This window comes from Bombus pyrosoma, linkage group LG14 (assembly GCF_014825855.1).
Source record: "Bombus pyrosoma isolate SC7728 linkage group LG14, ASM1482585v1, whole genome shotgun sequence".
Lineage (NCBI taxonomy): Eukaryota > Metazoa > Arthropoda > Insecta > Hymenoptera > Apidae > Bombus > Bombus pyrosoma.
Window position 1 is genome coordinate 5,231,951 of NC_057783.1, and position 25,816 is coordinate 5,257,766.

At 36.9% G+C, this 25,816-nt stretch overlaps 3 protein-coding genes across 3 annotated transcripts in view; 2 read left to right on the plus strand and 1 right to left on the minus strand.

Annotated features, from left to right (window-relative positions):
• Nucleotides 1-3,039: 3,039 nt before the first annotated feature.
• Nucleotides 3,040-8,308, plus strand: LOC122574987. The gene is made up of 4 exons (XM_043743287.1): nt 3,040-3,089; nt 5,168-5,446; nt 6,000-6,176; nt 6,437-8,308. Exons 1-4 carry the CDS (start codon nt 3,040-3,042, stop codon nt 6,756-6,758), a joined length of 828 nt encoding a protein of 275 aa, XP_043599222.1. The 3' UTR covers nt 6,759-8,308.
• On the minus strand, nt 7,820-10,481 carry LOC122574731 (E3 ubiquitin-protein ligase RING1). The gene is made up of 4 exons (XM_043742671.1): nt 10,184-10,481; nt 9,154-9,532; nt 8,745-9,047; nt 7,820-8,664 (listed from the first exon to the last, which is right to left on the minus strand). The coding sequence occupies exons 1-4, from the start codon at nt 10,424-10,426 to the stop codon at nt 8,447-8,449; spliced, it is 1,143 nt and encodes a 380-aa protein (XP_043598606.1). The 5' UTR covers nt 10,427-10,481; the 3' UTR covers nt 7,820-8,446.
• Nucleotides 10,482-17,962: 7,481 nt separating this feature from the next.
• LOC122574725 overlaps nt 17,963-25,816 on the plus strand; it is a 48,340-nt gene continuing 40,486 nt past the window's right edge. The window contains exon 1 of the mRNA XM_043742655.1: nt 17,963-20,492. Within this exon, the coding sequence (XP_043598590.1) occupies nt 20,290-20,492 (203 nt within the window). The 5' untranslated portion in view covers nt 17,963-20,289. The remainder of the gene's footprint in view (nt 20,493-25,816) is intronic.

A 25,816-nucleotide genomic window follows, 5' to 3' on the forward strand; every position in this document is an offset into this window, starting at 1 on the left:
ATTATTATTATTATGATTAGCATTAACGAGGTAAACAAAGATGTGATGCGAGGAAAAATAAATTACACATTAATATCTACAAAATGGAGAAAAGAGAAAGAGAAATACATACACGGAGATTCGAAAGTAACGATGAAATAAATACAATAAAAACTGAAGTATATATTCTAAGAAGTGCTTCAAGGATAATTTGAATTATCCAAAAAGATCGATATCATAATGTACTGGCATAATGACTTAACAAAATGGACAATTCCATTAATGGATTTAAAATAGACACAAGTGCTCCGTAAGCACAAAGGAGTAATTTCTCAATGATCTAGGAGGTACGTAAAGAGAGAACAATCGAATGATCGCGGAACAAGATATAACGCCTTTGGCTACCTTACTTACGAACATGATGTCAAGAAATTTTCTTCTATTACTCAATGTCGGAAGATTAAGATTATTTAACATTACGTGGTATTTGTGAGAGCCGAAAGGTATAACGTGATGATGTCCGCTATGTCTGGCAGCGAGTTTTAAGAATTCATACTGAACACTCTCAACGTAATTGATGTGAATATACCCATACAGATACATAGACAGATTCGAAGCGATTCGAACTCTTTCGGATTTCATTATTATTCATGCATCACGGAATCGGTAAAAGTACGGGACGAGAAACGCAAGCAGTAATTTTTCAGGGTAGACGCAAGTTGAATTAAAGTTTAACTAGCTAAAAAACGAGTACAATTTATACTTTTTCAACGAATGAGCCCGTAGGGATGCTGGTCGACCGAGGATCCAATCACCACGTATCGGATATCGTTCCTTTTTAAAGGCGTTACCCGAACGAGTATTTGACCGGCGAATTCCATCGAGCTCGATCAAACGACCTCTTCTGATCAAACGCTCTCTTTCAGAGCATCTTTCAAAGCGAAGGGAAACCTATTGATTCCTTAATCGCTTGCTCAAGCTGCTGTAATATTTAATGTTGCTCAGCGTCGAGGACCAACTGCGCTGCAGCCAACGAAGCAATTAAACTTCAGCGATGAACAGGAAGTAAGCACCATACATACAACCATATCTTTTATGCAAACACACCCTTTATGTGTAAATCCAATTTTTCCACGCGCCATATGTTGTAGGCGGTTTACGTAATCCTAGGATAGAAAGAGATATGAAAACGGGGCCACAAGGTTGGAACCGAGATGGCGAGGTTAGACACATTCTTCAAGATTATCTGTGAAGGAAAAACAGTTACGATAGCCGTTTTCATTGTGAAAATATTCACAATGAAGAGCGGGAATCTGTAGAGGATCGCGATCGAACACGTTTCTTCTATCCTCGAAATCACGGAACAAAGCGAAGGAAGAAAGAAAAATGGTACAGTGGCTCATGAAGGTATTTGGATACTTATTAAGATATTTTATGAGTGCGTTATATGAAACATCTTGAAATTTCATTAGTAATAAGACGCGATTATATTGAAACGAATCTGAAAATGCATACACATAAAAGTTATACGAAGCTACAAGAGCTTTATGCAAATAGATGATAAATTCATGACGTTCTGTTAAAAATATTTCAAGTATTTAAAAAAGGCGTAAAAACACATTTAATTCCACGATCAAAAGAAGAAACATTTAGGACGTGAAACTGGTTGGAAAATATTGAATTTTCACATTGCTCTTCTATAAAAGACAAGAAATGTGGCTCATTATGTCTTTCATTCATGGCCTTTAAATTTTTTCTGACTCCTACATACATTTCCGAATTACTCTCAAATTAGACCAACATAATCACGATAGTCGTGTCTTGTTACGGTATTCATGAAATTTCAAAAAGTTTCGTGTCATCTAAGTTAAGGAGTCGAATAGTGTCATTGTATATAAGAATAGGAGGGTCGTGCAAGGCCTTTTGAGCCTGTGAAATATTTAGCATTTCTCGATGTGGCGGGCAGTAAATAATTTTGTAGCCGAGTCAGAACCAATGGTCCCTTTTTCTTTTTCTCCAAGGCACGTGCATAAGATATGCATCACGCGGCGGTTTTGCTCGCTTTTCTCGCGCGCCATGCACGAATTCGAGGAGAGCCTTCGCTCTTTTCGATCGTAAATAAGCGAACGCTTTCTATTCCCCTTTTTTAAACCGCGATGCATTCGACTACATGCTACGAGCTTTCTGCCCGACCGTCCCCATTCCCGGTACACCCTTGTCGCCTTTTTTCCCCCTCTTGTAGACTGACCAGTCGCTCCATGGTGCTTTCTTAACGCGTCATAAAAACGAGACAACGTACTTTACGGGTTTGCCGTCTTTTTGTTTCGAGAATATCTGCATGACACGTGCTACGCCAACCGCGGAGAAACACTTATTAACATTCGTGCTACTATGATTTCTCTCTTTCTTCCACACTTTCACTCCTAGTGCAATTCGTTACGATACAGATGAAAAGAAATCAGCTGATAGGTCGAATAAATTAGATGAACACGACAGAAAAGAATCGAGAAAGTCTCCTGTATAACCAAATCGTAAAGAAACCCTGTGTCTCGTTCCTTCGAGGTTATATCTTCTTAGATAATCGCATTCTACATCGCATTCCGAGATAAAATTACGATTCTTTAATATCTATCACGATTCTGGATCAGGAGTATTCTCATTAATTGCGGTCAGCAGTACACCGCGTTTGCGACGTGAAAATAAAGTAACCCTCTTTTATCGATGTAGCTACCATTAAAGCGATTGCAACGCGTACCAATCTAATTCCGTTAAAACGCTTCTGCTACGTGTTTTCCCCGGCTTAATCTCGTAACCATGACTTCGCGTCTCCCTTGCAAAGCTTGGCTATTGAAAATCTTTCTCTCGAACGAATGGTAATTTGTAGAAGAAGACGATGACGTGTCCATAAACAAGGAAAAATCAACGTTTAGGACATTTTATCGATGACTACAATCCGATTAATGGGATAAATTCGTCGAGTCGTTGCAGGAAAATATGTTCCATAAATCTGAAGTAAAATCAGCGACAGGGATCTCCGAGCATCGTCGAAAGAAATCCACCATGTCGAATAACCTGTACGTATCACCATGTTTGATCGGCAAATTTCAAAAGTGAGTTACGGGACTCGTATATAAATCAAAATATGTCAAACGCGATAAAGAATTTCAAATTAACCGCGTCGAATTACCGTGATCACGAGTAAGACAGCGGAAGTCGGAGAAAATTACTGTAATTAACCCATCAAGCGTCAACCCTTTTCTCCTTATACATATAATTCCATAGATTTTAATCGCTTTCAGTGTATTTAATCAAAAGATATTTTTAAAATACCTAATATGAAAGAATCCTCATCTGGAGGTCGTGATCGATGATACAAAATTTACATTCTCTTCTTACCGCTTCCTGGCATTAATAGCGGCACAAATGAACCAGTTCATTCTGTACTTGTTGCACGAATTAATTTTATAGCATTACGTATAGCTCTTTTATTATTAGGCTGGTGCATATGAAATGTCGTTTTTCAGAATAAAAGTTTAACATCCCGTAGTTGCTTCGATAGCGATCCAAGTAAATCCAAGTAAATTCCGCATGAATCAATGCATTTTTCTAACGGTGAACTAGTTTCGTTACTTTAGATTTATAGGAGATATTAGCTCTAAGATTCTAACATTAGAAAATTCCCGAAATGGAGCTATTACAGATTCTTTTAAAACAATTTCTACATTAGAAAATATCTAGGTGAACTTATGCTTCTAACATATTTCACGCCATTTTCTTCACAAATCTCATAACAATCTCAAAAATATTCTGATTATTACAAGTACAGTTACATTTTAACCGCAAGTTTCCCCAATACTGAATATACGTGATTTATAATAAATTTCTTCCTCCTTGATGCGATTGATAATTATTGCGTTGATAGATTAAAAATAAATGGATAAGTTTGGCTCATCAAGTTCAAACTTGAAAGAAACACGTATCACGTGCACCAACGTAATATGTAAAATTGTATATTCTTATCTGAGAATTCAGATATGATTGATGAAGAAGCGAATAAAGTTAGCTTATTCAAATTACAAGTTCTCACAAAACATAAAATACCATTCGTTAAACATGTCTGACACGACGTACAAAAAGTTTTATCCATTTCTGAGAATAAAAATTTTTAAGACGCTGATCCTATAAATTGTTGCCTTTCAACCTAAACCGCTATCAATGCCAAGAATCGTTATAATCCTTCAAATAGAAACCACAGCTAATGGATTAGCGTGACGAATTAAACCTCAACATCGAGTTTCTTGGTCATCGTTACTCCATTCCGATTCATCCCAGGTTACATATAAATCCGGCTGCATATTGGCAGGAAATTGTAAAGTTTCATTATACTGGCTACATAGGCGACGTCCGTAATTCGAGTTCGAATGAATAATTCATGCAATTCGACGCGATTGTCGCCGAAACGGTTAACGCGACTCTTGCAAAATTCTTTTCCAGTGTTCCGCCGACGTTCTCTCTATTCACTGTAATTTCTCGCAAATTGCTTGTCACGATGAATTAACCGATACCACTCGGTTTGCGCGCGTTTCATCGATGTAACGGAAATAAATGTTCCGTAACGGTACGTATGTCAATCGTGGATGATCAAACGGTAGCAATGGATTAAAAGGCTCGTTTTATACTTCGTGGCTTCGTACTTTTCAATCCATTTGTGCCACACGTCCTGTTTTCTTCTGACGTTCTTATCCACAAAGCTAATTACAGGAGCATCGAAATTATTCTACATGAACTACACGAGCTTCTGTATTGGACGATGTGCTTTCACGGTAATCGTCAATTAATGGCCCTCCACCGTCATGGTTTTTACTTAAACTATATCGTGCAAAATAATCGCAGAAACTTTGGCTCGCGGTTTTGAAGTAGCGTAATCGATGTTTCGAAAACTCGTTTCTCCAGCTTATCCTTTTTTATCGCGTCGTTCGAGTAACTTCTTGCAGTTAGTCCAGATTTATTAAAATGTCAAGCCGTGTAATTTCGAGTATAAGTGGGTTAAACGCGACCCCCGTAAACGATTGGAGCAAAGTAACAGGTACTCAACGAACGTAACGACGAACAAACGAGTCCGTGGAGAACACGCATCCGGCGTAACGACACCGTTGTTACTTTAACACGCAATCATTATCGTTCCAAGGTCTCAAGGAAGGAAACAAAAGTCCAACTTCTCGAAAAGCTCGACCAATGCCGCAGACAAGGAATTAGCGAAGAAGAACAAAGCTGCTAAAGATACTAGATTAACCACGAACCTTCCTGACGATGCTGCGGTGCACTTTGGAAACTTTTATGGTATCCAAAAAAAATCGAACAAACCACGAGCTGGCAGAGTGAGAAGTCTTTTGGATTCTACTAGTCCATCATCCACTAGCTACAAACCAACGCCGAGACTAGAATTCACCAGGCAGATGGTTCAAAAGTAAGTGAATGAGGAAACACGATAAAGTTTAGTGAGACTAAATTAAATTTTAGAGAGGTGACATCGATTCACACTCGACACTGTCGTGATAATATTGAGAAAGTTTGAAACAAACCTGAAAATGTTCGTAGAAGATATGTATTTGATGCAAGTATATATTTTACAAAAATTTAGTACTTAGAAAGTATTTAAACAGTCCATTACTCGTTATATTAGTGTGCCTCAACATTCAGTAGCATCATCTTTGTCTTTGTTATATGTTCAAGATGAGTATTGATACTGTATGTTGATTTCTTACTAAATATATGTTTGCAATTAATATCTTACTACTTCTATATACATTGTCAACTTGGTTTCAAGTTTGATCAATATTAGCACGATAATCGTGCCTCGTTATAGTGCTAATGAAATCTCAAAATATTTTATCTAACACATACAATATGTACGTAACAATTTTCTATAATAGGATAAGTAAGAAAGTACATAAATATATTTGTGTGCCGCTATATATTCAGTTAAGACACGAGAAAATTGTATTGCGATTAATTCCCAGACTGGAACGAACAGCTGGTACGAAGGAATACGCGCGACAAGTGTCAGCCTTATTGGAGGAGACGGTCGAACCGGCGCATTTCAAGCTGCATTCATTGCCGACCGAGAATTCGATTCCGGATGGAAGATACAATCCCACGGGATTCCCGCTCTGGTACAAGGAACCTTATAAAATGCCGTTAGTATTCCTCCAGTTGGTTACGTCATTCCATCTATTTCGTTACCGTTGGGATTGCACGCATTACCAGAAAATAGGATAGACTCTGAACCACTATAATGAGTTTCTTTCTCCGTTGAAAATGAATAACGCGACACTAACGCGATAGGAGGGACGATATCCAATGTAATAGGATCGAAAAAGAAGTCCTGAAAGGCTTGGATCGATACTGTCTTCTATTACTCTAATGCTCTAATATTCTAATGGACTTGAATTTTTAGGTTCGCCTCGGACGAGGTTTACAAACTTCTCAAGGAGAGGTTGGATAACGCCGAGGAAGGGAAGGCGAGGGATATTTTCAAAGAGGATTCTTCTGAGAGAAGTTCATTGGAAGAATGGAGCGAAGATGAAGAAGCAGGGTATGGAGAAAATTTCCAAGACGATGGAGCGATAAGCTTTCTAACGAGAGAAAGATCTTCGATGAATTTACTGTCTAATGGATCGTCTTCTGTAACAGAAGCGAAAGACACGGACTCCAAGGAAAGCAATCAAATACTTCTCGATAAGAAACCAAGCAAATTAGTCTCGTTCCAACAACGCTGAACTGTAAAGTGGTGTTGCTCGTGAGTACGTGAAAAATAAAAAGCAATTCTGAATATAAATAGAAACATGAATTTCCTGTATATTAACGAGCGCAACCAAGACGTAAAGTAGAATTCTCAGGCGATGCAATAATCCAAGAACTCGTAACAATGTTCGCTCGTTACCAGTATTCAGTCTTTTTTAGACAGAAATAGACTAATTAGCATTTCGCTATTAATGATTCTACCGTTATCACAAGGTCTAAAGCGCGATAGAGAATATGTCTAGAAATTCATTTCCAACGCTAATTAGAAGCCTTGATTATTACCCGGTTGCGTACTTTGTAATTATGGGCTAGCAGATTGGTGTGAATCTAACGCTGTCATGAATTCATTAATTAACGATGGAGATCTTGCGAAAGGACGAGAAATGTACTAGGTGACGAATTACCGGATACTCTACGTGCCTTACTTCCGTCTATTCCGATCATCTCAATTCTAACGTTTCCTTTTTTACGTATTATCGTGATATAATAGCAATAAAAATGAACATTCGCAGAATATTTTTCAATAACCTCTTAAGGGAATATCCATCAAAATTACCGCTTTGTCAAAATGAATTAAAAGAAACAAGAATAGAGAAAAAGGTATGGGAACGTTTAACGGCGAAGAATTATAGTTGATATAAAAAATAATACATTGCGGTATCATAAGGATAACGAATGATTCGACGTGGTTTCCCGTTTACTAAAAGAGGGTAGCATAACCCGAGCGGAGTGTTTGCATTGTTTTCGGTTCAGTGGAATTGCAAGAGGGCGCAGGATGGGGTCGGCATTTATCGATTATTCCGCCTACTAAGCCAAAGACGCTTTTCATGTACCTTTAACGTGATCGAAAATTAGATTTTCGTATCAAAGAGCATTTTGAGGAGGATAAGGAAGTAAAGCTGATCAATTGGTCTTCGATGAATTAAAAGGATAATGAAACAAGAAAGAAGAACTTTCGAGCAGTTCTAAGAGGAAAACGTAATTTGTGTTTCCTTCTACGATTCAAATAGCCTGTTTTAACAAGAGTGATACATTGTTATATATACATTGTTTATTTCTTCGTGAAACTGTACAGAATGGTCCACAGCGAATCGGAGACTTATATTAAATAAGTTACTTAACCATTGAGGCCATCAATTTGCTCAAGTATTGTATAACTGGGCGCATCGGATTAATTTACATCTGCGAAAAAAGGATATAGTCTGGTGAATATTATACGCAGTTCACGGTTCAGCGACACGAAAATCCATAGATCCATTCATAATCCAATGGAATCGGGGGAATGGCAGTTTGTATATCCGAGAGACTGAACTCTGTTGCAGTTAGAATAAATTGCTATGCAAAGCTTCAATTAAAAATCTATCTGCTTCTTCTATTGTTCTCATCGAGGGAAATGTACGAACAACCAGTCCCATAAAGAGAAAAATTGCACCACTGCCCACTATCACAAGAAACTTGTTTCTCTTGTATCTCTCCCGATTCTTGAACATAATCCAAGGCTACTGAAGTACAGTAAAATATATTCATCAATTTTTTATAGACAATAATACACGTTTCTCTGTACTCCACGTAGTATGAATGTTTTTTTTTCTTATTTTTTGTTTTCTATTTTTAGAGCTTGACAGGGTTAGCTCCCGTCAGATTGATACTTTCGAGGCCTTCCCTAGGTCTTTTTCCACGAGTAATACATTTCCAGGGGTCGATTGACGCGCCAGAATTTGTCGTTCACCTGTCTTAACGTTTGAGATCCGCTTAAAACCACTAATTGACCAGGCGATGGTGCTATGTAGATGCAAAAATTCAATAGCCTATCCGATTCTGATAATTCTGTATCTAGATCCAACGTTAGCCGCATGGCCAGGTACTTGCTCAGATGATCCACTATAAAAATTAATAGGGATTATTTCTTGATCTTCTCTGGATAGCCTTCTTAGATCCGTACGATTTTTTCGAATATTCACCTGTCGCGTTCGCCGTCGTCTTGATGTACCGAATGCTATTTTCCTTCAAAGCTTTTATGAGTGAATTATCTCCGGCCATTTCCGTAGGATGTGGTTTGAAGACGAGTTCGATCTCATTAAGCATTAAAGGCTCGCTCGGACCTTCACCCTCTGTGTCTACCATGGAATCACCACCACCGGTTTCAGCTTCTGCACTAGATGAGTCATTCTCGGAATTTTGTAAACTTTTCTGTCGTTTCGCAGGTTTGGGAATTTGATTTGCTGGATTCGGTGATGGCGTGGTAGAATTTCTGGATGTTGTACCTGCAAATTGGCGATTTTACTCACTACAGGTCCATCTATTCAGTCTATCCAAGCAGATACAGTAAAGCTATTACAAGCTACGTGTAACTAGAATTTTTTAAATTACCCCCACTACTATTATTTAAAGGTCCTGTTGTACTTTGAGACGAGTCACTTTGATTCGCAGCATTTGTAGCGTTTGGTGTTGCTGGGGCACTCGCATTTTGTGAATTGTTATAGGATGTCGCGTTGCTAGCATTCTCTGACTCGTTAGCATTCTTCCTAGACCTCTGAGAACGATTTTGGCTTTGTAATTTGATCCCCTCTGTAATAGAATTTACCAGTGCAGCCTGTGAATGCGACTTGTTCAGTTTTGCCAATACTCTTTCTTGGTGTGCCTCGTACTCATCACGACTGGGATATATCTTAGAAATCAATAGGTCAAAATTAGGATCTGGTCTGAGAGATCTCTTGGATACCAGTTTTTTCCTGCATGTTGGACATTCCTATAAACAGAATTTCACGTCTTGCACATTTTCCAAAACCAATCTAACCTCTACCAATAATTTAACTCACTAATAGCCATCTTAAAATGATAAAATCAGAATCACTGTCACAAAATAACTCACAAAGACCGATAAACAAAATAAATCAACTTCATTCGACATTCAAAACTAATAATTTATGAACATCTTAGAGAACAAAGGATAAACACAACTTTCTGCATTATCAAATAAAACAGAAATCTAAAATCAATAATCAACAGAACATTCTACTTCTCTAATTAATATCATCGAAATAAAGACACAAACATTACACACACAATATGAAGCGTCATTTACGGCGCAGTCCAGAAAGAACGCTAAAACCATCGAATTTGACAAAAATAGATTGAAAATACGATCGCAATCTACTCTTTGTTAAAAAATTACCTCAACATTTGACTGCATAATTGATCTAAGACTACATACAAAAAAACAGAGTAGTATTTACATAAAAGCGTAATATATAGGGAAAAAAAGGAACAGTGACGGGATATTGACCAAGTGCTAACATCAATTTTTTAGTGAAACAAGAAGTATCTAGATACTCTTCGTCTCGAGAGTAATCATATATTTAATAGTTATCGTCAGAACGATTCCAGAACATGCACATACCTTATTACCGCTCCTAAGTGCCGTAATAATACAATCGGAACAGAAACGATGTAGGCACTCCTTGGTAGTCATAGTCTTTTTAAGCATATCCAGACAAATTGGGCACATAAGCTCACTGTGCAAACTTCGTGGACTGACAGCGATTTCTGTATTGTCAGTAATGGCATCCTGAGGCGTACGATGAAGCTCATACAGCGATAATTCCCAAGTTTTGTTCAAGCCGACTTGCTCCGCAGAAGCCATCTTGACTACATACAAGCCGTCAGCTGAAAAGCCTGTACACACCACATATAGCCGACTGAATTTCATTAGCGCCGTCTTGCGGTATCCCTGTGAAGTTTTAAACGCGATTGCGGACAGTAAGTTAAAAAAGCGGGCGACTACGAAAAAAGTTGTCTATGGTGCTTTTCCTCGTTTCCTTTTCCTGGGTTTCTTTCTTTTGTTTTATCCGTACATGGCAGACTCTAATTAACATAATAAATAGTATCAGTCACAGTGGATACAGTGAGAGGTAATCGAACGCAGGACACAAGATGAAGAAATTAAAAGATTTAGAAAGGAAACGCTACAGTGGCGTATAAAAGTTTCTAACCAGAGAGATTTCTCACTTTATACTTTGAAAATGATATTCTTTTATTATTATTAAAAAGAATTTTAAGTAAAGTTATAGAATCATTTAACAGTGCTTGTGCATTATAATATTTTCTTAATCATACTCTTATACTCAAATATCATTTAAAATTCTTTTAGATATCATCTTTCGAATATAAAGTTAAAAATGTATTCCGATCGGAAATCTTTGTATGCCATATACATATGGATCTATAATCTCAGAAATAGAAGGAGGAAAGAATGGATTAGAAAGATATAAAATCCTTGACGAAAAAGGCAATCCAGCAAACCACTGTGGGGAATTAGTATAAATTTAGTCACAGACAAGGTACATTTAACGAGACCATTAAAGCGAAGGTCGATAAAGTGGGTCCCTGTTATTAAGCGGCGGGCGCATTCAAAGATATTTAATAATCCGCGATATAAGTTGATGAACTAATCGGCGCAGACACTTGTCGTGCTTTATAAATAACACTTGTCGACTCGATACTGTCTTTGCAACTGCAATTAACACTCGAACGAAAGTACGATCGTACGATCGTGGCGAATGAAGGAAGCGAAGAAAATACAGGCATAGAGGGCGGGAAGGCGCATAAGCGTAGGCAAAATATGTTTCCTCGTTATAAATAATATAACGGTATATAATACCGTCTAAGATGGGCGTAGCTCGGCCATCGCCGCATACGCGTTGGATACATCTTTCTAAGCGAACGAGTACAGAGGTGCAATCGCGCATCGATCTAACATGGCAAACTAGACCGACGAGACCCGAACTCCTTTTTTCCCTGACCTTAACTGTAGATAACCGTAATTGCGCCTGTCGGTGCTTATTGGGAAGACGTGTTTTATCACCTTTCTTCGACGATACGATCGGCGTCTTCAATCACTAGACCGAGTGTTATCCATCTTTTGCTACCGCTCGTCTCCACGGGCAAAAGAAATATACTACAAAAAATATGGATATGTATACGACTTGTGTCAAATTATATCATTAGCTTCTTATTAATACTAGTACAGTTTCGCTGCGAAACAGGCAAGTTAAAGAGTATATCGTAAGATAACGAGAAATCCATCGACAGATTTATGAAGTGATTTATAGGCATATGCAAAGAGCATTAAAAACGTTTATATAGAACTTGAAAAATTAGCAGTCTCTATCCTCGTGATAGTTCAACGAACTTAGATATTTAAAACCATTAACATGTTGTTGGCCTTTCGTATTTATCTTGACGACGTAAGGTGTGTTCGTTCGCAAAAATTGGACTAAACATATTTTAATGTATGCGAAATTTATAGGTCAGTCGGCGAAGGTAATACGGGGCGACACCTTGTTCCACTTAACGGTGATCCTGCTCCGTCAACTTTTTAACTCGATTTAATTCTTTGCCTTTGGCGAAGGACGACGGATTAACCGTTCACCGTGTTCTCTTTCTCTCTGTCGTCCGATTGAAAAAAATCTAGGTTGAACGACGTGCTGGAAAATTGATATTTCCGATACTCTGTAATTCCATAATACTTTTCAACTGATATTAGGGATTTCGTTGAATGAAAACTATCGATTTATTCCAGTTTCGATGGTCGGAGCGTGACGACAAAGAATTACAGCGAACAAGAGACAGGCTATTAGAAAACTATATAAAAACGGCCAGATTGCTACATTGACATGCTTTCTAGCGGACAATCTTTCTCTCGCGAAGCTTACGTAATTCCCAGCCACGATCTCCTCGTGTACTGCCTACATAGCGATGCCAAACCACGGTCACACGGGTATTATAGATATTATAGTACGGTTTACGTATCCCTTTTGTGCATGCGCTTCTTCTCATGGAATCGTATCTTCATTTTACGTAAGCTCGCGGGGAACGCCCATCGGGCTAAGTCTTCCACTGTAATTTTCGAACAATATCTTTTTATGGTGCCGATTCCCTATGCTTCCGGTACAAAACCTTGTAATCTTTGGATTCCTATTCACGATATTCATCACGTGATAATTTTGAAAACGTTCGAGGTAAATCGCGTGTAAGAAGCTCCGCGCAGACTCTCCAAATGGACCACGGTGAAACGTTTTATAATCGATCGTTCCGAAGCGATCGACGTGAAAGGCTATCGATCCCATCGGGGAACGTTACAAAACGACCAACAACGCGATCTTCTTCGCGCGCGTTTTAACACAGAAGCGATCTGCGCTCGATGATTCGATGGTAAAAGCTTTCATTTAGTTTCAGTTAATGCTCCGATGATCCGTTTGCATGACTGCGATCTGCTACTGTACCAGCATGATAATAGCAAGATAAAACAAAAAAAAAAAAAAAAAAGATAGAACGGAACATAAAAGTCAGATCGACGTAGAATCAAGAAAATTTAATAGATTAACCAATCTCATTCTAATAACCTACGGCGATATATTTGTATGGAACTAAACTTCAATATAAAAAAGTATATCGATGAATGCTCCAATGCTTTCTTAATATGACAACGATTTGCTACTGGGTCATTATAATAATTACATCTTACAATAGAACTCTATTTATCTGAACTTTCACTGGTAGAATTCACTCATCTGAGCATAATAATATTAACTCTAATTATACATGTATAAATTGTTTATTTCCCGACAAAGTCAAATCTCTACTGTATAGTTCTGCTGTAGAGGATCTGTTGCTGTTATTCCGAGGATTCGAAAGCAAAAGCTTCGATTTAGTTTCGGTGAATGCTCCAACGATTCGTTCGTTCGCCGGACAACGATTTGCTACCGTAAGACGGTAATAATTATTATTTCCTTCTCGACTTCCTTGTTCCCTACATTGCGCAAGCATCCGGAAGGAGCAGTGTTCTTGCCGCTTGATACATGGTTACAAGTATCCGTTCAGCCCAGGTCAAGCGTGAATCTGACCCAGAAGAATCACCGTACACGGTGGATCCATCCTGACCCATGGATTAACCAGCAGCCACGTTCTACGCTTCCTACGAGACGATCTCTCGCAACCGGAAAGGTCACTACCTAGCGTGAAGGGATCGAGCTTTCATTCACGACACGATTACGCAAAGGTTACGATCAGTTATCAAATGAAAATGAAGTTTTAGCTTGGGGGACATACTTTGCGCGGCTCTAATACGAAGATCAATCAATCAATGAGCTGGTTCTGTCTTTACGCTATTTCGATTTCATCTAACACGATTAAAACGACGTTTCCTTAAGAACTTCTGTTTGAATTTCATTCATATTCGAAGCATTACATTTTCATGTATTTTTCGGTATGTCTACTTTTCTTAGATCTGTACTCTGACTTTGCTTTATGTTTCTTTCCTGGAATTTAACGACCGGCTGTCAAGACCGCTTTTTTTTTTATTTTTATTTTATCCTCTACTTTATAGGAGAATTGTATAAGAGCCATTCGAAATAAAGGGAACATCGAGTGCCTGTAATTTTCTTCAATGTATTAAATTATAGGGAATTCTTAATTTCAGTCTTTCGTTTGACGTTTGAAATTACTACTTAACCGTGACTTAAAAGTGAAATCTCTTACAGGCAATTGTCTTTATAAATTTATGAAAGAAAAAACATGCTCAAATAAATGAACGCAGTATAGCAGGCTTTAAACATAGAATTCACTTTACAATAAAAAAGGCATATAATCATATAAATCTTACGTTCTATTGTATATGATGAAGCAGCCAAACGAATGAAATACGTACGGAGGAAATCGGTGTAGCAGGTTCTAAAGAACATAAAATTCATTTTACGATTAAAAAAATTGCGTGCAGTCGTATAAATCTGACGGTGCATCGTATACAATTGTAATAGCAGAGAAGCCTTGAAATTTTTAGATTATTCCTAAGTGGATCATATAAATAATCAAGAGCTCCGGTTCCACCTTGTTAACAATGTAACAGAGTTGAAAAATGCGACCACTTGAATCTATAATTACGATCACACATTTACAGCAATGAATGGAAAAACGATGAACGATAACGTATAGAAGAAAACAAAGAATCAGAGTTGCAATGCGACTTTACAAGCCAAATCGCTGCGACATGCGATAATAATTGCAAGACCCATCTCATTAGTACGTTCATAGCGTTTCCTTGTTCCCGACATTGCACAAGAAGCCGGAAGTAGCTACGGTTTCTTTTCACCGAATGATACACGAGTGCAATCGCTTATCTTGTGCACCGAACACGGACTGATCTGTTTTGGTTGGAGATTCGCAACGTTCTATTCAATCTAAAGATACATTACTGTCCATAAGTATTTCGATACTTTCAAATTACCGTATTGTAACAACTTACAAAAGCATTCAAATACTTGTAGAAATCTCTTTTATCAATATGTATATGCGTGTCTGAAATTTCATGTGTATTTTAAAATTTCACTGGCATCGTAATAAGACTCGAGATCATATTGGTAAAGTTTAAAACAAATCTAAAGATATACACGAAAGTTATAAGATACTTGGTACAAGTACATGTATTTCATAGAGACTATAAAAGCATTTAAACAGTTAATATGCACTAACTTTTTATTAATACAATGTTAGCAGTAAATATCCTCTAATTTCTATATACATTTTCGAACTGATTTCAAATTTGATCAATATAATTATGGTACTCGTTTCTCATTATAGCGTTAAGGAAACTTTCAAATGTTTTATATAACATATACTTATACCTATACTTATAAAATACTTACAAACGATAATGTACAGGTAGACCATTTTACGTTTTCGGTGTTAGGATTGCACGGTAAAATATGGTGTTTCAACCGAAAACCTGTTGGTCCCGCTACGAGATTTACACGGGTTATTAGTACTCGTCAAATAGAAAACTCGACCTACCGTCGCGATAGTCACTACCGCCACGGATATTACTTTATATTTATATACATAGATTGTGTCGATCTTATAATCTTCGATTGCATAACACGGCAGTGCAATTACCGTAAATTATTAGCTTCCCGAGAATCTTCGATTAAGGAACATCGCATGAATCCAACTAGATTAGCGCGAAATTGAAGAATCAATTTTTGATCGAAGTCAAAATGGCATCAAGGTTGAGCATAAGGTTGAAGGCAAAATGGCATAAGGTTAAAAGATAAAGTTATTAAAATATTCAGTGATAAAGAAGAAATACTTGCCGAGAAAGATTAAGCGATATATTATCGGCCTTTCACGTTCGATATTGCGAATCGGAAAGATTAATGAATCTTAATGACCAATAAGTGACAGTCTCTGCAAACAATAATAAATCGCTTAGTGAAAATAACGTTTTTTCTTCGGGGTTTTCCTGCTTCGTTGATTAAAGGGGTCTTTCTCGCGTGTCTGTTACAGTGCAGACCCATTTTCAGTCGTGAAAACCACGCTTCTTGCCAATTCTATCCCGCACCGGTACTTGATTACCTTTCATTAGAAAATCACAGTAAAATCAACACGACCTGGGTACTAACGGATTTCATCTTCGGTGAAAACTAACAAACGTGGTAACATTCATTTTTTTCCTTTCTTTTTCCTTTTTGTAAATTCACTTGGAGGATGGTAAGGATAATCTCTCGCATGTTAAAACGAACCGAATCTATCCGACTCACTCGCAGGATGCGAATTACGCAGCGAGGAAGTATCTATTTTGCGAGCCGTCTTATTAATGTTCCGAGGATGTTTCGCGATGAAGAAGACTCGTTTGGAATTTCACCTTTTACCTCGACGTTCCAGCGCAATTCAGACGATGCCTGTAAATCGAGAGAACCGCGATCGACGCCGGTATCCTCTTCGAATAAACATTCTTCAACAAACCAAAGAACAATTTACTTTCACCCTTAATCCAACCACCAGGTTCGAAATCAGTTTCCTATTACACGCCCATCGCGTTCCTTTTCCCCAATGAAAATTACAAACTCATGAACACTGAAAAAATCACACGGCAATTTACCCGATCGTTTATCTCGATCTTATCAGGCTTGTCGATCTTCAGTAAGATCCACAGAAATTTCTATCAGTTGCTTCTCATTTCTTCTATTAATGATCTAGCAGTGAAATAATGTGCAGGAATTGCGCAAACGCAATATTGTAGATACTTTACAGAAGCTCGTTACATCAATCAGAGATATGCAAAAAGTTGCATGAATAAGTAAGAGTTAAAGAAACTTATCTGTGAGTCTTCCAATTTCTTTAAACATGTAATTGCACAATTATGGTGGTAAGAGAAATAGTGACGAAAGGAATATTAAATAAATTCCTGGAATCCTGTGTCGTAGACAGACGTTAAAAAACAAGATTCAATAACATATCAGGTTTAACTTTCATACAACAAAAAATCTATTTTACATTCTGAAAGTAGGAAATGTGATACGGCAAACAATGTCCAGAGTTCAACATGACGTAGGATTGCAAGTGATTCATATTTCTGTATCAAATTAAGCTTTAATACAGAAGAAATACGTTTTATGGATATACTAAAATAGGAAAGAATGATACAAGACACCCAAAGTTCACTTTGCCGTAGAACTACAAAGGATTAGTAGATTTACCAATAGATCTATCAATTAATAATAGATTTACCAATGTAATTTCAATAACCTGCAAAAATATAATCGTATCAAATTAAACTTCTTCTTATACGTTGGAAATAAAAGAATAAAAAATTCAGATCAAAGTAGAACCACGATAGAACCACGAAAGGTTAATAGATTAATCAATTTCGTTCCAATAATCTACGTTGACATAATTGTATCGAATTAAGCTTCGATGCAGAAGAGTATACATTTCTCATATGTTAAAAGAATAAAACAAAGTATAAAGTTCAGATCTACGCAAAACTGCGGAAGGTTAATAGATTCATCAATATCGTTTCAATAATCTACATCGACGTATTTGCAATCAATTAAACTTTAGTATAAAAAAGTACATATATCTTGTATCTAAAAAGGAAAAAGAACAAGTCGAAAGATGAAACTCAGTCGACCGTAAAACCATAAAAAGTAAATAGATGTAAATAGAAGTTCAGATGTAAGTAGAATCACGAAAGATTAATAAGTTAATTTCGTTTTAATGACCGAATAACTGTCGAAAGTAGAAAGAGCGGAACGAAATGTAAAGTTCAGATCGACGTACGACCATGAAGGGTTAACAGATCGAGGAAGCTGACCCAGTGAATCGATCCCTTGTTTACGCGTATTCGATGCGACCTACAGGGCACTGGTGCGACGTAGGTCGTGGCTTGACCCACACGCGGTTCGTGAATTCTCTTGGACGTCGGTGGCGACCGCGAGGCGGGATGTAGAGGAGCTTCGTTGGAGAGAGGCGATGCTCACACGTGCACCTCGGGGCATTCACGAGTTGGCAGTCGGCTGTTGAAACCCGCCCGGTGAATGCCTCTGCAGCCTCTCGTGCAAGGATTTTTACCGACCTTTCGATACATACCTATGGGGTTCGCGTATACGCGCCAATTTCCAACCTACGTCAGAAAATATATAATTAGCGAACGCCTGCCGCTTCGAGAAAGGAGGAACACGATTGAAAACCAAGTGTGTGGTAAACGTCGGCGGCAGTGACGCGTGACACAGACGTCGAAGAAAGTGAAATGTGATTCTCCAGTGGACAGGAAGTTATAAGACGGATTCGGGCATTCGACAAGTTTCAATCGATTTTAGAGCTAACGTTTTTTACGTTTAACACAGACGCGCGTTCGAGAGAAATTCAGTACAATTAAAACGGCGACACGCATCGGCGATCGAAATGCGTAGATTATGGTTCAACTAGGCGGTTTGTGACGACTCGTTGTATTAGTAAATATTACCATACAAATAGCATCGGGAGATATCGTCATATTTATACCATGAAATTTGATTTATTACGAATCGGATTCATGTATGAGAAGAATGTCTGATCTATTTACTAAAGAGACAGAATCATTAGCGATCTCGGTCGCTTGAGAGAAAACAAGTCAAACAGTACTACGGATAACAGTTCTAAGAAAGAAAGAAAGAAAGAAAGAAAGAAAGAAAGGCGTAAGAAATCGATTGCCTTAAACGGAGGAAAAATGCTCCCTGCGTCGGAATGAGCTCGTAATGCAGCGTAATAACGGTTTCAACGATTTTTCGCGTGTCAGTGGATCACTAGGTTTTCTAGCCATACCGTCTGGCTGGGTTTTTGCAAAAGTTCACAGAGGTTCCGCTCGTCGCGTCATTCGTCATTCATCGATTAATCAATTCCTCTTTTAACACTTGGTGCGAACAGTGTTTACTTTCTTCAGACAAATTGATTCGTCCAACTGTTCATTAGATTCTTATCGCTGTAAATCGGCATGGAACGATAAGACGTCTCGATTCGTTCCGCGTGGTACGTGTGCAATCGTGAATCGTTCGAAATTTCCATCGGGACGCCGTTATATCGATTTGAAAGAAATTTGCACGACGAAAGGTCTAATGTGCCACTGGATAAGATGAATGGCTGTGGACGTTCGCGACAGGACGCGTTTCGAAGGAACTCGTTCTTTTCCATCCGAGTGCGCCAACGGGGGCCGTACATGATGGCAGTACACGAGCAACAAGTATGGGAATCGTCGAGCCACCGGCTACTGTGACACTAATGACGTTAACGACACGAAGATAATATGTCGCGTGAATCGTAGCAAGGACGCGTGTACCGGTATCAGTAACGAGACTATAATTGTGCCCGTAGAGCGAATTACTCTAATTAATGGAGTCGTAATTAAGCGAAAATTAAGTTTCAACCGAGCACGATCCGAGGGTGCACGTGTAAGTGCATCGATGATATTATGCGATCAAGGTGCTGTTCGTACAGAACACCTTTCTATCACCCGATAGAAATGTACAAATAACGATACAGAAATCGCTTAAACGATCACGTGTTAAAGTCGTGGAGATAATTTATGGATTTGCATGTCGAGATATGTTAATGAAGTTACGAGGACGTGCTTTTAACGTTTCCGCCGATGAAGAAAGAAGGGTAGACACACGCAGCTAATTTATAAATGCACCCTTCGAGGGGTCAGCCAAGCCTGTAATTACGCAAGTACGAACACACGCTGGTGGAGGCAAAGACAATGCAGGAGATAGCGTGATATCGGTGAGACATCGCGCGAGAAAAATTTCTCATTGTCCAAGGAATGTGGGCGTATCACGCAAGATATCTGATCGATAAGGAGAAAAATCTTGCGAGCAAAGAGGATTACAAAAAGCACTCTGTACGCGCTGCATATCGTTAATGTATCTCGTAGCGTTAAAACGAACTAAACTGAGAAAATAGAAGGGAATCTATGAAACTATAAACGAATGAAATAAAGAGAATAGAAGAAACACTAGAAAGGTATGAAATAAGAAGAAACTAGAAACAAGTGCTTTCTTACCTTGCTTCGTATGATCGCAAATTGTGAAAGTTTATTTTTATCGAAATTTCAAACCTTCTTTGAGAACTGATTAAAGCAATAAAAGTCAAGATAAATAAAAAATTACACGTCGAAAAATACTGACAACTGATAAAATGGGGAACACAAGATCGCAGCCTTGCCAACGAAGCAAGTCGCTTTACCTATTCTACCTTATCCATAGAACGTGGAGTATTGTAACTGATCATCGAAAGGAACATGGTCGCTCCGATGATGCCGATCGAGAATCTGATTTATCATCGAGGTGCAGCGGATGCAACACGTGTGATTATGGCCAAGATAGTCTTACTTTCGACAGGTAAGTCAGTTTCCTATTATATCACGGATAATGAAGGAAAGTAAGGAACTGTATATAAATGCAAGGGAGGTATTTAATGAATTGTTTAGTGATTTATAGAAGAATATGACAACATTACTTGGAATTACAATTAAACTTTATTATCAGATTCTGTATAATATACAGGCGGTCATATCTTATAATTATAATATGAATACGTGCAATAACTGTTCAGTTTAACAAAGAATTAAATGGAGTGCTTAGTATTGCAAAATAAACTTCAAGAAATATAACGACAACTTTTTAAATTATTGAACATATTTTTACTCAAAAACAAATACAAGATGAAAACCTATGTCGTCTTTGCCCATACAGAAATCAATGAGACTATTTAATAAATATCTAATAATAACTATTTGCTATATAACTAGTAATTGCGATTAGTAATTATATATGAAATAATGACGATTACCCGGATCTCACCACGTGGAGGTTGCTGCGAGTGGAGACCCTCCCTATCCACGATCCCATCCACCCTTCCTTTTACGCAAAAATTGACTAATATTGCATTAAAAAGTTCAAGGAAATTTGTCTTTTGATGTGCGATTGCAAAACAATCAAACTTTCGATCGTTGTGCAAAGGGAACAACAAAAGAAACATTTTAAAAACCGACGCGAACAGCTACATCTGACAGTAAAAGATATAAAACTTAAATACTATTAGTGCTACTACTACTACTATTACTAAATAGTACTTTACTTATGCATGCATTTAACCCAAAACTAACTGCAAGCACTGAAAGCATTAAAAGCAACTTAAAAGCATTGCAAGCAACTTGAAAGCATCCTATTTGCTAATTTGAAGAAAACCTCTACTTAACTGATAATCTAATTTAATTTGTCTAGTAAAACCCCAAAGCTCTCATGAGTTCTAACTACATAAATATCTTAATATAATAAAGGGGCTGGGAGAAGGGCTATTTTATGAAATGATTCCTGCAAAGCGTATCGTATATTTGTAGCTTCAAATACTCTGTTACCTTCTCTTCCCCCACTGTACTTGTGGACATTTCTGAAACAAATTTCAATTTAAATCGATTAAAATAAAATGAAAAATTTTGTATAAGCTCTACCTATGAGGATCTAAACGGGTCTTTATATGTAGAAACCTTCCTACCATGAACCTAGAGATCTCTTTAAACCCTACTCATCAGAAATCTAAAGGTCCTCTTATTTATCCTAACTATCAGAATTCTCAACTGTTTTTTTACGAGTTCTGACTTGAAAAATTTGGAAGTCTATTTACAGGGATCCCATATAGAAGAAACCTATCTACACAAAAATTTAAATGCAATAAAGGGAAGGAACGGGAAATTGTTTGGAGTATTGTGTGGGATACATGACATAATTGTTCTTCAGTCGATCTCACGATGAATCCTGAAACAGACACAAACCACAAAAAAGTTGACTTTTATGAGATATATGTAATTAACTAGCAATGATTAAACATTTCTTCTTATTTGTTTCTTCTCTTTTAATAACTATTATCCGTATTTTATTAATAAAAAAAATCGTGATTTGCCCAATGTAGTGGAAGGCTGACATATCCTAGTGCAACCATTTAGGAGGTTGCTGATGAACGATCACATTCGTACAACTCTTGTAGCTGTATCGCGTGATTCAGGATCAGTCTTCGACAAATGCAGACGAAGGGTTTTGGGTATTTTGTAAACGCAACTCTACTTAACAAAACGCGATCATTCATTATTGCAACGCTAACTCTTAAAGTGAATTCAGTGAAAATTACTATTTACTATATGAAAAGCTACTTCACATATTCTGATATTGCAACTTACGATACTATAAAATTAATTAAAAACTAATATTTTTATAATCTAATTTTAAACAATAGAAAAGGATATGTTTTGATACGTATAATTCTCTAAGAAGTTCTAAAAGTTCATAATAAAAATTGCAAAAGACAATCACGATATCGTAATTCGCAACTCTAAAGCAGACGCGATTATCATTTTATCGCAACTCTAAGAAAAACCGCGATTTACCCAATGTGACGATGGACCGACATATCCATCGGCCAAAAAAGAAAAAAAAGAACTACTACTACTACTACTACAAATACTAAAAGCGAGCATAGTGACAAAGTAGTAACGAGAATGACTTTCCATGCTTTGGATGATCCAGAGGATGGAGAGCCATTGGTAGTTGCCCTCTTGAACGGCAGTTTGCCGGGCCTCTTCGGCTCATAGCCTCTTCTTTCTTCGGGCGCAATGCCCGCTGAAACTTAAATCTAGGCTCGAGTCTTTCTAATCGCAAAATAAAAAATAACTTATAAAGGTAAAATAAAAAGATAAATCGCGGATGCTATTCTCAGCGCACATGGACGACCAACGATCATAGCGACCGCTGTCCGTTCGCATGTGTAAGCTCGAGCAATAAACGTTCGTTTCGGAACCCACTCGCGACTACGAACGCGATATTCGAAAAATCGATAGGCAAGGCTGAAGACAAATGGTATGCTCCATTCGTGATGTCAGCTTCACCGTCAATTTTTCAAATCAAATTTCCTGAAACAGGTTGGACACGCGAAAACGCGCCTACCCGACGAAAGACTGTGCCAACCTGCCCGGCCCTACCTACTTATAGTTAACATTCATACCAGAAAATATGCTACCTATCCTACTCGGAAACCTCTATTTAAAACTGAAAAAATGGCAAAACAAGCACACCAACACATTCACTCCACGGTTCTCACACATAACTCGGGCGCAAAGGCCTACACTAGAGAGACGTCCCGGGACGCCTCCGGCACCCGAGTTTGGCATACAACTTTCACACTCTAAAGTACGTACCATTTTCCTGAAATCGACTGACGATGACTAGCGACCATTGCGTAAAAATATTCTGTATATTTCAACTTTAATTATCCAAATATATTTAAATTTCAATTTTAGTTAAATACACATAATCGTATATAATCATGTATATATATATATATCATACAAAGAAATAATTTGACTAGAGTGGATCGTTGTATTGTAATTAATGTAATTATCATTGCAGTTTAATACTGAGATTAGTATTTCGACGCAATTCCACAGCCTAACCACATACACACACAGTGGAAAATACGTCGTGCACGATTCGCTAACGCAACGTCAGTCGCTGAAAAAATTGTTAAGCTTATAGACTACTCATCATGCTCATTGCCTTCCTCCCACCCAAGAAGCACCTGGGCACGTGNAGTGAGATTCTGACAATGAACATGGAAGGAGTTAAACCTGAAAATCCTATGCTAAAAATATGATTAGGCTATCTATTATATTTTCTGTCTAACGGGCTAATATTCTTTGATTTTGCAATCTAATTTCATTTCAAATTTTAATAATTCTATATTGTATTTTTCTTTATTATTTTAATGAACAATTAAACTATTAAGCTAGAACGGAGGAAATTAATTAAGAATACAGATATTTATTAAATATAAACAAAGACTCAATGCAAGTAATATTTATATCAATAAATAGACTCTAAATGAACTCTATTACTCGAAATATCCTCAGACGATATCTTTATCAAAACACATCTTTGAAAACACAAAGAAACGTTCAAAACTTTTTTTGATTCTGATATCAGCCTGCCGCGAAGTGTTTTCTTGCACGTGAAATTTGATAACACCCGTCATAACGGACAGACAGAGTCATACTTTAACATATACTTTTATATTTCATATTCTGAATTTTACTGAAATTATACTGTGTATACTCGAATAATAAAACTGCTCTATGCCATAGTAAAGTAAAAGATCATTTATAGTCTTTATCAGCATTATATTCATTATTAATAACTTTATTATTATTAATAACTTTAATCATAATTGAATTTCCATATTAACGAAGTCTGAGGGTATCAGACTTCTTCACTACGAAATACTTTGATTTTATAAATAATTAGAATGAATATAATGTGAAATCTTCAATGATATGCATATATATATACTAATTATATCTCATAATATAATATATTATTATATTATTATCAACGTTATATTACTTATACAAAATACTTTATATTGCAATATGTAAATATCATACTTATATATATTATATATATTATCATCAACATTTAAAAACGCGCTGTGCAAGAAAACCTATCCTGAACTAATAAATAAAATATGGACAAAAAATGTTACTACTCACGGGTATAAATACCCGCGGTCACTATGCTCGTCAAAAATTCTACGTATACAACCAATCACCCGTGTCGATTCGGACCTTTCATCCTTCGACGTGATTGAGTGACTGGAGGAACACAAATACATGCGACTCACGGTTAGATGTGAAGAATATTGCCTTCGATGTTGTTCTGATCCAAAGGAGTTTGTCATCAAGCCAGCATCAAATTGGAGTCGTCGAATTCAATGGAAATAACTGTAACAAAGCATAGAATATTTTAATTTATTCGTAATGACGATGTTAATTAATTTAAAAGTTTGAAATGATAAAAGATTAATTTCTACTAAATAAACATTTTTTCTAATAATATTCAATTTATGAAAAATTTACAAGTTGTCAAATTTTCAATTAAATTTTATTTCTTAATTAATAATAATATAATTAAATAATATAATAATAATATAATAATACAAATAATAATATAATTAAATTTAATAAAAGTTGTTATGTTCTAAGTCAATATTAAATGTGATTTAACGCAGCAAGCACTGACTCTACTAACCGCATTGCACGCGGTCACAAAAATATTCTGAAAGAAAAACTTTATAAGAAGTAAGGGATAGGGAGTCGAGTGTTTGTTTACGAAAATACTGCTTTTTTAGAACTACGAATTAATTATTATTTATTTACAATAGGTAGAATCATAAATCATATATCATATCAAGAGAACGAAAATATACATAGAAATATCATACCAAGAGTACGAAAGAAAATATATCGTTAGTTTATTTAAAATATTTTTCAAAGTATTTTTTTTATTGTCAAATGTGTGTATATATGAATATTTCATGATACGATCGATTTGTAAAAATTACCCGCCAAATTGAATGTCCGCCATTACACCTTCAAATATTTTATGCATTACGTGACTTCCTTCTAATGCAACATGGCGCACTTTTTCTGAACGTTAAACAAAGCTGCGCAATACAAAAAAAACGCGATGCGCAGAACGTGTTCAAACTTGTCTGTGATAGCGTACTTTATCGAATGTAATAGAAGTTATTGAAAATGACGAAATTAATAGTCAATATTATATTACAGACAATTTACGAATAATGAAACAAAATGAAAAAGTTATTTGAATTTCTTACT

What these genes read in the sequence shown, in the direction of transcription:
- LOC122574987 (XM_043743287.1), top strand. Translation starts at nt 3,040, where the DNA reads ATGTCGAATAACCTGTACGTATCACCATGTTTGATCGGCAAATTTCAA. An exon ending in TTGATCGGCAAATTTCAAAA is followed by an intron (nt 3,090 to 5,167) that starts GTGAGTTACGGG and finishes TATCGTTCCAAG; the next exon opens with GTCTCAAGGAAGGAAACAAA. An exon ending in ACCAGGCAGATGGTTCAAAA is followed by an intron (nt 5,447 to 5,999) that starts GTAAGTGAATGA and finishes ATTAATTCCCAG; the next exon opens with ACTGGAACGAACAGCTGGTA.
- LOC122574731 (XM_043742671.1), bottom strand. Translation starts at nt 10,426, where the DNA reads ATGGCTTCTGCGGAGCAAGTCGGCTTGAACAAAACTTGGGAATTATCG. An exon ending in TTTAAATAATAGTAGTGGGG is followed by an intron (nt 9,048 to 9,153) that starts GTAATTTAAAAA and finishes GCCAATTTGCAG; the next exon opens with GTACAACATCCAGAAATTCT. An exon ending in GACGACGGCGAACGCGACAG is followed by an intron (nt 8,665 to 8,744) that starts GTGAATATTCGA and finishes TAATTTTTATAG; the next exon opens with TGGATCATCTGAGCAAGTAC.